At 41.0% G+C, this 13,067-nt stretch overlaps 1 protein-coding gene across 1 annotated transcript; it reads left to right on the forward strand.

Moving 5' to 3' along the window:
* The first annotated feature begins 9,097 nt into the window (after positions 1-9,097).
* Positions 9,098-9,454, forward strand: LOC114617679 (ubiquitin-like). Its single transcript, XM_028763303.1, has one exon. The coding sequence runs from the start codon at positions 9,127-9,129 to the stop codon at positions 9,358-9,360; it is 234 nt and encodes a 77-aa protein (XP_028619136.1). The 5' UTR covers positions 9,098-9,126; the 3' UTR covers positions 9,361-9,454.
* The last annotated feature ends 3,613 nt before the right edge of the window (positions 9,455-13,067 follow it).

Raw genomic sequence — 13,067 nt, forward strand, 5'->3', positions numbered from 1 at the left:
CACCAGCCTCTCTATTCCTCCAACATTTGCTTTGTAGTAGAAACTGATGTTTAGTCTTTCTCATGTCCATGGTGTCCTTTCTAATGCGTAAAGGTAGAGCAGAAGTTCCGAGGTCCTGGGAAGGCAGAAAGTGCTGATCAATACCTCCACAATTGGACGGGAGGGACTAGTTCTGACATCTCCTGTACAGCAGGATCACATAGTTAACAACAATGCACGTCCCAAGGTAACTGGAATATTTTGAATGCTCTGCATGACAGCCTCCAAGGTGGTAGGTATGTGAATTACATTCTTTGCTTATTATATTACATTGTACCAAATAAATATGTGTAGGTATTATTTTCATGAGAAAATGAAAATAATAAAGAGGAAATGATCTCCAGATTCTACTGGCCCAGGGAACTCTGTCATATCAGAACATGACACAGCATGGGAGTCACCCCTTACAACAGGGTTCCCATGAGTCCCAAAAGGGATTGTTTAGAGGCTGACTCACAGGAGTCCATGCATGTTTGCTTTTGAGATGTGTGTAAATAATTCTGAAGATGATTCTTTAGATAACAGTGATCACTAATCTTCTATTTCTATTTAAGTAATATTTTGTTAATTCTTTAATAGTTTCACCCAATGTACTTTGATCTTATTCATTTCCCCTTCCTAACTTCTTCAAAATCTATTCCACTTGCCTAGCTACCTAGCTTAGTGTCCTATTTTTATTTAAACCCAATTTGTGCTTGCCATATACTCCTGGTCATGAGATCGTCTCTTGGAGCATGATTGACCTACGAGTTGCACACTCTTAAAAAACATTAAAACTCCTCCTAGCAGCTATTAATGGCTATATGAACTCTGCCCATGTTCTCTTGGGTATGGGAACATGTCCAATGGTTGACCTACCAAACACTCACCCCTAAAGAATACTGATTCCCCTTCCAGCAGTTATTCATTGCTAACAGCTTTCCAGCTAGAAATGACACTTCATGTCCATCTTCCTCGTCTATGCTGGGATTTTTGTCTAGCCTGAGCTTGCACTGGTCTGGTGCATTCATTGCATCACAACCATTGTGAGGTTCATTTGTGTAGCTGCCCTTCTGCATCCAGAAAACAATTTGTTGTAGTCACCCACCATCTCTGGCTCTTAGCATCTTTCTACCCCTCTCCACAGTGACCCCTGAGCCTTCCAGGCATAAAATATGATACAGAAAACCTTTCGGGCTAAGTAAGGTCTTTTATCTCTGTGTGTTGGCTGATTGTGGGTCTGTGTGTTATCTCCACATAATGAAAAAAACAAAGACTTCTCTGATTTAGTGAGGTGTGAGCAATGCATTACTAAACACACATATTAGAGATGCAAACCCCTTCTCACCCCCGTGTGTGTGTGTGTGTGTGTGTGTGTGTGTGTGTGTGTGTGTGTGTGTGTGAAACTTTGGTCCTGAACTTCTAAGCTCTGATGATCCTTTGGCTTGAGCTTTCCAATAATTGCAACTCTAGAGATGTGACACCATGCCTAGCTTTAATCTTCAAATTCTAACTAACAAATTCTATGCCTAACATTTGTTGTGCCTTATTTCTTTTGACATAGTAGCTCTTGGTGTGCATCAGCATTGTTTGACAATTAGTTAGAAATGTAAATTCCTGTTATATATCTCCTAATCTACTTATAAGGAACTCAGGATTGGATCTATGCAGTTTTTATTTTGAAGACTCATTTGTTCATTTTTGTACACAGGTATACACCTGATTGGTGGATGTGTCTGTACCAAATGCATGCAGTGCTCCCACAGGCCAGAAGACAGCGTCATGTCCCTGGAACTTGAGTTATAGATGGTAACAAGCCATCTGACGTGGGTGCTGGGGACTGACTCTAGGTCCCCTGGAAGTCCACTGAGCCATCTCCTCAGTTCTGCAATCTGTATTTAGATAGGCCCTCAGGTGACTCTGAAGCCTGAAGTTGTAGAAAATGATCTTTGTTCTCTAAAAGAGTTATTTTATAAGTATGCCCATGTGGACGTGAGAATGTGCCTTCTAAAAGAACCAGATTCCCGTGTCTTCTAGCTCGGTCTGAAGGCCCTTTCAATGAACAACAGAAAAACACTGCTCAGCTCTCTCTACTCTTCCCTTTACTTGTTCTCTGACAATTCAAGTTGTTGAGAACACCACTATACAATAAGTAAGGAGGTTTTGTTCCTGTTCATTAGTGTTCCTAAAATGCCTTCCAAGCCTTTTGTCCACAGAAAGTGTTGCTGTTCTCACACATAAATGATGACTTGATACAATTCCATGCTTGGTATAGTGTACAAATTCTAAATGTACTGGTTCTGTTCAGAGGCAATGAAGCAATTAATACAGCAAGTCTGAAGTGTGCAAGACAAGGCTTAAAACTCCTCAGGACCATCTCTCTTCCCTAATGCTGGTTGTTCATTTTCCACCTGGGCTGGCAGAGGCATTTGAAGACCTGCCAGATTAATGTTCATGTGTCTTGAAGAAGCGTCTTTGAAAAAAGATTGTGTTTTTGTTGAATAATTACATTCAGTGTGTAGTGTTGTATATCAAATTATCCTAAAATTTAAGGCTAGAAGCAAAAGTCCATTTGTTGTGTAAAAAATTCTTTCGAGATTGAAATACTTCATCCTGCAAGAACCTCCATAGGTGGGAAGGTAAACAACTCAAATTAGTTTCAGGAAGTCCCTGAAATTGAACAGATTCACTAGGTCCCTCCCTGCCAAAGTTAGCAATAAAAGCTAAGTGCTCCCCTCAGAAAAGGAAGCTGAGCAGCCAAGAAGATTCAGACAAGCCGAGTTGCAAAGAATACTCTGAGACCAGTTCAGCTGTCTGGAAGAGATTTAGACCAAATTAGCCACCTGGAAAGAATACTCTCCAACCTGCTGAGGTGCCTGCAGGCTGTGCAGCTTGCTCCAGATTCTTAGCTTTGTAAGTTGTTGCCCATGCTGGAGTAGCCTTTGGTATTGCATCTGTCTTTGGGTAATTTTTGTTTCTCTAAGTAATCCCTCACTCGTATTCCTATAAGTAACCCCAAAAGTCCCAGTAATAAGTAACCTCATTAGTCCACCAAGCTGGACTTTGGTGGTATCTGAATTTTTGTCTGTCATAAGTTCCCTAACTGGTATGAGTAGTTATGTGTGTTGTATCTCCCCAGAAAAAGCTTTATCACACAACACCAATATCTGGCTCATTTCAGCAATTTGAACAAGGATTAACAAGGCTAACCTATCTCTAGTAGTCTCAAAAGATGAGAGGAACTGGCCTAAAAGAGTAAAAACACTTCTGAAAAGGATTGCTCCCTTGACAGTCACTAAGGAAATCTTCAAGACTGCTGCTCAGTTAGAACCCCTCATTTCTCCAGCTGGGTCCTCCCCACAGTACACATGGGGTGTCCTCACTGCATGGCAGTTGGAGTCTAAGAGTCAATGCTCCAAGTGGCAACAAACAAGAGTTTTCAGAATCTGAAGGCCATAAACAGAAAGCCAGTGCAGTACCATTTTTAACATATAGTATGTGTCAATAGCAACTAAGAACTCATATGAATTCCAGGAAAGAGAATGCAAGCCCCATTCTTTGAGGGGGGTAGTAATCTCAAAGAACTCACAGCCATCTTTAGTTTGCCATAGACTCTTCATTCACTCAGATATAGATTTTGAGCTAATGATATTGTTAGCTTTCTTAGGCTACATGTTATATATTTCATGTAAGAATTTTGTCAGTGAAATGAAGAAAAAACTTTTAAAAGCTTAATATATTTGAGAATTAAATATTACAGTTGGAAACCAGGATTTGCATTGCTCTGCTAAAACTAGGTCTGTAACTAAAGAATCAAGAACAACTCACAACCCTGTTTCTTTAAAGGCTGGGTGACCACAGAGCATCTATGGACCCTGGAAGGACTATCTGTCATTCAATTATTTTACTGGCTTGCTTTGTGTCAACTTGATACAAGCCAGAGTCATAAGAGAGGAAAGAGCCTCAGTTAAAGAAATGTCTCCATAAGATCCAGCTGTAAGACATTTTCTCAATCAGTGATCAAGGGGGAGGGCCCAGCCCATGTGATGATGCCGTCCCTGGGCTGGTGGTCCTGGGTTCTATAAGAAAGCAGGCTGAGCAAACCAAAGAAAGGAAGCCAGTAAGCAGCACCCCTCTATGACCTCTGCATCAGCTCCTGCCTCCAGGTCCCAGCTCTGCTTGAGTTCCTGTCCTGACCTTTTTTGGTGGTAAATGACAATGTAGACATGTAAGCTTTACTCGTAGATTGCCTTTTGGCTGTGGTGTTTCGTCATAGGACAGAAACCCCAACTAAGACAGTTACAATATTTAAATAGATTTAGCAGCAGACACATTATCAACCAAAAGATACACCAACCCCTATGCTTAATAGCAGACACTGTCTGTTTTTCCTTCTTTCAATAGAATTTCCCAGGGTTGGTGGGGGGGAGTCTCCAATGTTCAACTTCACTTGGTCTTTGAAGCACAAACTCATTGAGGGAAATAGTTTTTTGCAAACCTTAAGTATTACCAAATCTACTCGAAAGAACAGATAATAAAAGAGCTATGGAGAGAGTCACTACATTCAGAGAGAGGTAAAGCAACGTAGCACATACTTTTAGTTTAAGTACGTATTGAGGTCAAAATAGAGCAGCGTATGTTGCTATGGGCTTGGATGTAACCACAAATTAATTAAAATCCATTTCCTCGTGTCAAAGCAAACATAACCACACAGAACAACATGGCTGGCTTTGTGGTTGCTTTATTGTTGATCTCCAGATCCACCAGTAAAGCTCTGATTCAAGGCAGAGACCATCAGCATTGGGTTTCACACAGTCAGAGTCTGAGAGAAAGCACATCATGTCAAAGGACATACATAACTGCCTCACACATAGTCTTACAAAGTGATGTGGGAGTGCCGTGTAGTGTTCCAACCGTTAACTTGGTGAGTCCTAATTAATCTGAGGTGCCAAGTTTCTGCTGGAAACCCTGCACCAAGTCTCAGATACAGTCGGCTGCTTCCCCCTTCTGGCCAAAGGTGGAGAGAATTTTGATTTTACTAGTTTGAGCAGGACTATCTTCACGGGCAGCCTTTGAAGTCAGGTCTGAAACAATGAAAATTTACTATACATTCTTTCAGCAAAATAAAGAGTGCTATAATCCAGGAAATATGGGTCTAAGATCCAGGAATCGTCTCCTAGGACAATTCTTACTGGGAAAAGCTTCTGAAGCATAGACGTGAGATTCTCTTCTGTTTGCGAACGGCCTGCAGGACGAGAAAAGGTGAACTTAATTCCTCTAGAGCCACTAGAGACTAAGGTATTTTGATTGTCAACTAAGATTATTCATACAGAGTTGAATAGGCATTGGTGGCTCTAGAGAGAAGAATAAGAAATTATACAGATATGAGCTGCACAGATTGTTACTTCAGGTTCTAACTGGAGTCAATTACTCCTCGTAGTCCTAAAAGAATGGTGGAGGAGTCATCAGGTGCAGAGGCTCAAAACATTTCACTTAATTGGGAAAATTTAAAGAATTTCAATCTCCCCATAGGTCTGTCTATATCTGTCCACAGGCCTCAAAAATAAAAGTTCAAAATATACTCTACAAAATGTCAAGAGAAAAGAGACTTTTATAAAAAGAAAAAAGAAAAATTCTCATCCAATAATCTTTGCCTAATTTATCATAAGTCTACAGGCTAACAAGCATCTTTATAGCTAAAAATCACTGTATCTCATTCAAAGGAACGACGTTCAGAATAATAAATTCTTCTAAACTTAGGTTTCTAGATGCGTGTGTGCTTTGAAATACTGATATGATACATGAAAAATTTGTTGACTGGGGAATATCTGAAAGAAATGAACAACCAAATTTTGAATCCTTCTGTTCCATATTTAATTTTTAAAAATTGAATAGAAGCTTCCCAAGGAATCAGAGAAAGTGAGTGATTCAAAATCAATAAAATGTTGAAGTGCCAGCATCAACTAGATACAAGTAAGAAATCAAATACATACAGGGCAATGTGGCATCTTCTAAATTTGTTGTAAGTTCTCCCAATAACATGAGCCTGCTTGTTTTTTCTAAAGACCTCAAGCAAATTAAGCCAAAATAAGCTGCCATTACATGAGAGGGAGAGTGTAAAATAGAGGGAAATCGTCATCTCTGTATTGACCCACTGTGCCTCAGAGATGGAAGACACACCTGGGGTTGTACAATGCTGGGCTCACGCAGCCATTCTTAGAAGCTCAGCCCCAACCATTTTCATTCTGTAAAAAACACAGCAGGACATTTGCCACAAGAGCTTGCTTATTGGAGCTTGAAATTGTGGATAATAAATGTCTAAAGCATTTTAGAAATGAGATCTGTTGGGACCTGAGAGGTGCCTTTGGAGAGAATCATGTATCCCTACCCTGAGAGGAAAGATGATATATATTCACTCTTTACTTGGGAGGCTGAGACATTGGGGACAATGTTCTCATGTCTAACTTAAGCATTGGAATCAATATCTGAGTATCTGCCTTGATAGTAGACAGGGAAATAGCCCTTCATACAGAGTGATTTGGCCTCTGGTGGTCTAGCCCATGTGAGGTTTTTCTTGGACCTTGAAGGCACAAGATGAAATCCATCAAAGAAGGAACAAATAGTGGGTCACATGTCCTTCATCTTACCTAGACTAACCACTTTGTAGGGAGAGCCTAAGGGAGAAAAAAAATGGAGACTAATGCTACTATGAACATGGCTACTCACATGGATTCATAGAGACACTCAGAGCAGAGTAGCAACTAGGTCGGAGAGACACCATTCAGAAGGTGACAATATAGGGAGATCCTATGGTCACATTGAAGGAAATACAAGCTAATGGCTTCCAATGAAGCAGGGCTGAAGAAGTTTGAACCCTGCAGGCCTTTAGAATGCAAAACTTACATGAAATAAGGCATTGTATTGACCACTGAGTGGTTTGAAAATCAGACTGAGACATTCTGTAAAGCTCAGTTTGTGTTAGGAAGGAATTCACTTTTCAGAGTCCTTGGGACTGCTAAGATGACTCACTGGGTAAAAGCACTTGCCCTGTGTTTTGAATGATGTGAGTTCAATCCCATGTTCCCTAGCGCCCCTGGTGGAAGCAGAAAATAGTTTTCTGTAAGTTGTCTTCTGACCTCTGTATGTATACCATCACACACAGAGACACATACACACAAAGACACACACACACCAAAGAATTTTTTAAAATTCCTTAGCAGTCTCAAAGTGGTCCAATACCCAGCATCATTCTCATCACACAGAACTGGTTACAGACTACTTCAGACTTACTAATTCAGGTTCTCAGTGATTACTTGGCCTATGTACACATTAAAGTTGAAGAAACATCAGCTTTAGAATACCAACTGAGCACCCACTATAATGGTCTCTTGACTTTTACTTCTTCCATGTTAGTAGCTCCTTAGCTCTCTCCCTCCTTCTCCCTCCTTGTCTTTCTTCCTCTTCTCCTTGCTTTCAGAAATAAATACACTTTACTCTCCAAGAGTTGACACTAGAATATATGTATAGCAAGGGGACTGATTGTTCATCACTTACCTCTCCTCTGCCTGGAAAGCAGTTACCACATCCAGAGCCACAGCAACTGTCTTGTAACCATGATGTAGGGAGAATGAGGATGAATGTTATTCTCTAGACATGGCAGAGGAAGAGACCAAAGGAACTCATCTCGTGGATTGAGCTCCTACAAGAACGGGAAGGCATCTTCTTTGTCCTGGTAGCTCTACTGACTATCACCACTAAAAAAAATCCATCCACTCGCACTGCTTTACTTGGGCATTCTATCAGTTCAACTTCTGTATTATGGCTGGGTTCCAGAACAGCTGAACCCACGGACAACTGGAATCTGCTAGGTGGAGAGAGGAGTTTTACATTATACTTTGTATGTGGAGGGATGGGGCGGCAGCAGATAGAAGATTGAAAAATGATGACTTTGGAAAGAGAAAAAGGGCTGACGATCAAAATGTCCTGGGAGATAAGAGTCAATGAAGGAAGGGCAAGAAATGAAAATTTAAATCATTGCAGAAAAAAAAAACAATTTAGAAGTCTTACTTTTCCACAGGAATAGAAAACAGCTTGAAATAGACAAGAAGTCTGATCTTAGTCATAGAATACATTCCAAAAAATGGACGCACTCCATCTTCCCATGATGCCACAGTCACCGGGGCTGCAGCAACAGACCACTGACCATCATGACTGTCCACACGGAGACGATCAGCAGAAGCATTGCTGGGTAGACTGTGGCCTTCCCTGAACTTCAAGTCTACTAGTCGTGGTACAAGACAGCTGTAGGATGAGAGAACTGAGAATGGGGACCAGGAACCTGAGGCTTGAAGGTAAAGAGAGAATGACTTTGTGAAGGGTTGTTGCTCTTCAGATTACAGACAAACACTGCTACAGTTTAGACAAGTGTCTGTCGCAAGGTTTTCACCTTTAAACACATGGTCTTTAAACACATCTTTAAACTGATGGCTTGTTTAGGAAGCATGTAGAATCTTCAGGAGGAGGGTCCTGCTGAAGGAAGGGGCTCACTGGAGGAAAGATCTGGAAGTTGAGGAGTCTGCCCTCACTTTCTGTTTATGCTCTGTTTCCTGACTGAGGATGTAATGGGACCAGTCAGCCACCGAGAAGAGAAGGTATGTTCCGGCTCACATTCCAGAGGCCCATGCCTGTTCTCACACTGCTCTACTGCTTTGGACCTGTGTAGCAGTGCACAGCAGACGAATGTTGGGTGAAAGTGGCCTGCTCATCTCATGGTGGCTAGGAAGCAAAGGCAGCAAGCTGCAGAAGCCAGGGTCCCAACTTCTCCTTGGAGGGCCCGCGTTCAGTGACCTAACTCACCCCAACTAAGACCCACCTCCTAAAGGTTCCTCCAAATCTTCAACACAGGGACCTCTGGGAGACAACCAACAGTGTAAAACACTGGCTGTCAGCATGTGAGTCTCGACCCCTTTGGACATATATGATATCCTGCATATAAGATATTTACATCAGGAGTGACGAGAGGCTTTGTCCGGTTCTGTGGTCCTTCCGTGAGGGTGTTTCGACGCACTGGGCGGTTTGTGCTTTCATTGCATTCATTAACAGGTCAAAATGCAGATCTTCGTGAAGACCCTGACCGGCAAGACCATCACCCTAGAGGTGGAGCCCAGTGACACCATAGAGAACGTGAAGGCCAAGATCCAGGATAAAGAGGGCATCCCCCCCGACCAGCAGAGACTCATCTTTGCCAGCAAGCAGCTGGAAGATGGCCGCACCCTCTCTGATTACAACATCCAGAAAGAGTCAACCCTGCACCTGGTCCTCCGTCTGAGGGGTGGCTATTAATTCTTCAGTCTGCATTCCCAGTGGGCAATGATGGCGTTACTCTGCACTCTAGCCATTTGCCCCAATTTAAGTTTAGAAATTACACGTTTCAATAATAGCTCAACTTCTGTTAAAAAATGTTAATAAAGGTTTTATTGCATGGTAAGCATAAAAAAAAAGGTATTTACATCAGAATGTACTTTTACACTCTAAGACCAGTGGTTCTCAACCCGTGGGTTAAGGATGGTGATGGTAGACACTGTTTACCAAGCACTTAGGCCAGGTGTAGGTCATTTAATCCTTGAAACCACTCATGAAGAAGGATATTTCTCCATGCCAAGCTGAATGGAAGCAAAGAGGTTCTGTAAAGGTCTGTATTGCACTCATGGGCTGGGAAAGGCAATTCAAACCTCCAGCAAATGTTTCCATCGCTCCCAGACCAGCTACTTACAGATTCATGGTGTGTGTTCTAGTGGAATAGCACTCAGTACAGAAAAATGATGCAAATAACCCGCTTATCATCCACCTTCTCTTGACAGTGGCAAACTATGACTTCCTCACCTTGTTTCTCTATTACCCTTTATTTGACTTTCATATCTCAAACACTAATTTCCTTTTTTTAGCTTTTGTTTGGTTTAGTTTGGGTTGGGTTGTGTTGGGTTAGGGAGTTTGTTTATTTGTTTTTGCTTTGGCCTGGTCAAGTTGAATTTCTATGCCTTAAAAGGCATTCATATTTATCATAAACATTTAATGATTGTTTTCTCTGTGGACCCTCCCCTACTTTCTTTTGTGCATCCCTGCTATGTATTTGCTATTGAATTTTCTTACATGGGCATCATTTGCTCTTTTATGTCTGTTTTTGCTTCAGAAAGCTCTTCTCTTCTCACACCAACTGGTGATTGGCCTCCTGATGTTTCCTACACATCCTAAGCTACAAATATCCAACAGTAACTCTGGCAAGTAAACCCTAAATCTAGGTCTTATTTGGAAATATCCTCTCTCCCTGGATCAACCCTTATGAAGCTGTGTCAGAGGCCAGGTTCATGTTGTCCTTACAACAATATCATTGTGGGGTTTCAGCACTGTTTCTGAAGAATGTTTACACAGGCACAATTTAACTCCAGATAAAATGAAAGCAGACAGATCATGGTAAAAAAAGAGAGACATCGTAGGAAGCTGATATTTGAAATCTTTCATGTTATGACAATCCCAGCCTAGAGAGTAAAGATGACACAAGGTCAATGAAGAGAAGATGAGTGCACAAGGGACCAATGGTAACTCATATTCTGCAGGCTGAAACACACCCTTACCCAGTTGACATTTTACCATTAGTTTCAGTTTTAAACACCATTGTGCTCTGTCTCCAAATCTGTACGTCAAGCTATGCATGAACACTCTTTTCCGTAGCCAAAACTTAACGCTATTGATTTCTGTTTTTAACATTTAATCATAGAAGCCATATATCTTTGAAACCTTTTATCTTTAACTAAATCAATAACAACATGTGTTCCTGCAAAACTTTATGCTCAGAAGCTCATTCTGGACAACTTTCCAAAGGAACACATAGGCAGATACACCAGTCTCAACAGAGCAGACAAGTCTTGCTAAAAAATAAGGAACCCACACACCCAAGGGTCTGAAATGGCTCAGAAAGAGGTAGGCTCTTTTTACCTGGGTAAAGGTATAAAAGAAGTGATAGAATCATAACAAAGGGGACAGAAATTAGGAAGAAGAAGAGGCAGCCTAAGATGAAGGATAGGAATAACTTCTATGCTATAATTTAAAGATCTCTTGAGCCCATGGGTCCACTGGAAATGGAGGAAGCAAAGTGGAGCCTAGCTAGAAGCAGAGATGAAGGTGAGGCTTGACGCAGGGGCTGTGGTATGTGGGATGATTGTCTCTCTCTTTCACTTCCTGGCTACCATGATGTAAGCACCTTTGCTCCACACCCATATCGGAGCAGGCTATGCTGCCTGGACACAGATCTTTGAGGCAGAATGTTTCCCTTCCTCTTTATGGTTGGTTTTCCTAGATATCTTGTTATAGCAACAGAAATCTCACTAGCACATTATTCTAATGAAAATCATAGTCTCCTAAGTTAAAAAAAGATCATTTCCTGTACTAACAAGCAACATCAAAGTCTTCGAAGCCAGGCATGGCGACAACTGCCTGTTATCCAGCATTAGGAGAGTGGAGGTAGGAAGACAGGGAATTCAGTGGCAGTGTTCCAAATGAAGTAGCAATATATTCTGCGGATTCCTCTAGAACATCAAGCTGAGATTCCAGAACATTATTATGCAGAAGTAGTGAGCTCTATTCCCTGCGAGGCTTCTACAGTTTATGAGGTATGCATGCTAAATGTCCAGTCATTTATAGTTTATAATCATTACCTTCTCTTAAGGGGGGATATGATTTGAAAATATAGAAGTGAAACAATTCAATATGAACTTAATGTATTAATATCAGTTCAGCTCAATTCAGTGAGTTCTATATATTTTTCATAGAAGGAACATTAATCTGCCCTTTGAAATTTTCTTAATTTTTAAAAAACCAATTAAATTGTGTTTAAACATTGTACTCAAGTGGCTTACATTATCATGCATTCTTTAAAGAACCCTAACTTCTAACTTTGCCATCCTTGTGTCTTTTCTTCAGCCTGAGGGTGAAGCATTTGCCTGACATCTTTGGATCCTCTCTCTTTAGAGGTGAGTAATTATGATGGTTGTTCTTTATCCTGGCTGGACCCTGACTGACACTGTGACTTGCAAACCATCCACAAAGTATTTGTCCTATGAAAGAGCTTCTTTCTGTACTTTCAGTTTTCAGAAATTTGACTAGCTGATTTTCTTCATGTTTGTCTTTCTTGCTGGAGTTTTCCATTTTCTTAAGTGTGTGTACTTAGATAGTTTAGTAAGTTTGGTCATTTTCTCACCATAATTTCTGCCAACATTTTATCTGAGCCACCTGGCCTCTGTTCACCAGGAAACTCAATCACATAGACTATAGACATTGATACATTGTCTCTACAGTAAAAGTTCCAGTGTGTGTGTGTGTGTGTGTGTGTGTGTGTGTGTGTGTGTGTGTGTATGTGTGGTATGTGTGGTGTGTTTTATGTGGTGTGTGTATGGTGTGTGTGGTGTGTTTTATGTGGTGTGTGTATGCATGTGTGGTGTGTGTTTAACTTGTGTATAGATGCCTGTAAAGCCAGAACTGGGCATCAGACCCCTTAGATCTGAGGTACAGATGGTTGTCCACTGACGTGGGTTCTGGTTACTGAATTCAGGTCCTCTGGAAAAGCACTAAGAGCTCTTAACTGCTGAGTCACCTCTCTGCAGCCTCCTCATTTCATATTTTCTGTAGATTTCATATTTTGGTAGATTTTTAGATTTCCTGTTTCCTCTATTCTTTGTGCCTCACATATGGACAAACTGGTAGGAAAATCCTCGTCATTCTCTATGTCCCAGGAGGAAACTCAAATTATTATCCCCTCTTTGCTTTCTTTTCAGACCACACTGAGAACACCTTCCTATTTTCCCTAAATATCCCTGTTTTGTAAGTATTAAACAAGCCTTCTTGGTACTAAATACACCATAGAGACAGAGGTTACTTAAAAATCAAGAGGATCGCAGTTCACCAGAAAGCAATAGCAAATCTGCATCTGAATGAAGCCAAATATAGCACATACTCTAAGCATATAAAGTTAAACTTTTATAAACTGTAGCCATCAC

This window comes from Grammomys surdaster, unplaced genomic scaffold (genome assembly GCF_004785775.1).
Source record: "Grammomys surdaster isolate TR1022 unplaced genomic scaffold, NIH_TR_1.0 137, whole genome shotgun sequence".
Classification (NCBI taxonomy): domain Eukaryota; kingdom Metazoa; phylum Chordata; class Mammalia; order Rodentia; family Muridae; genus Grammomys; species Grammomys surdaster.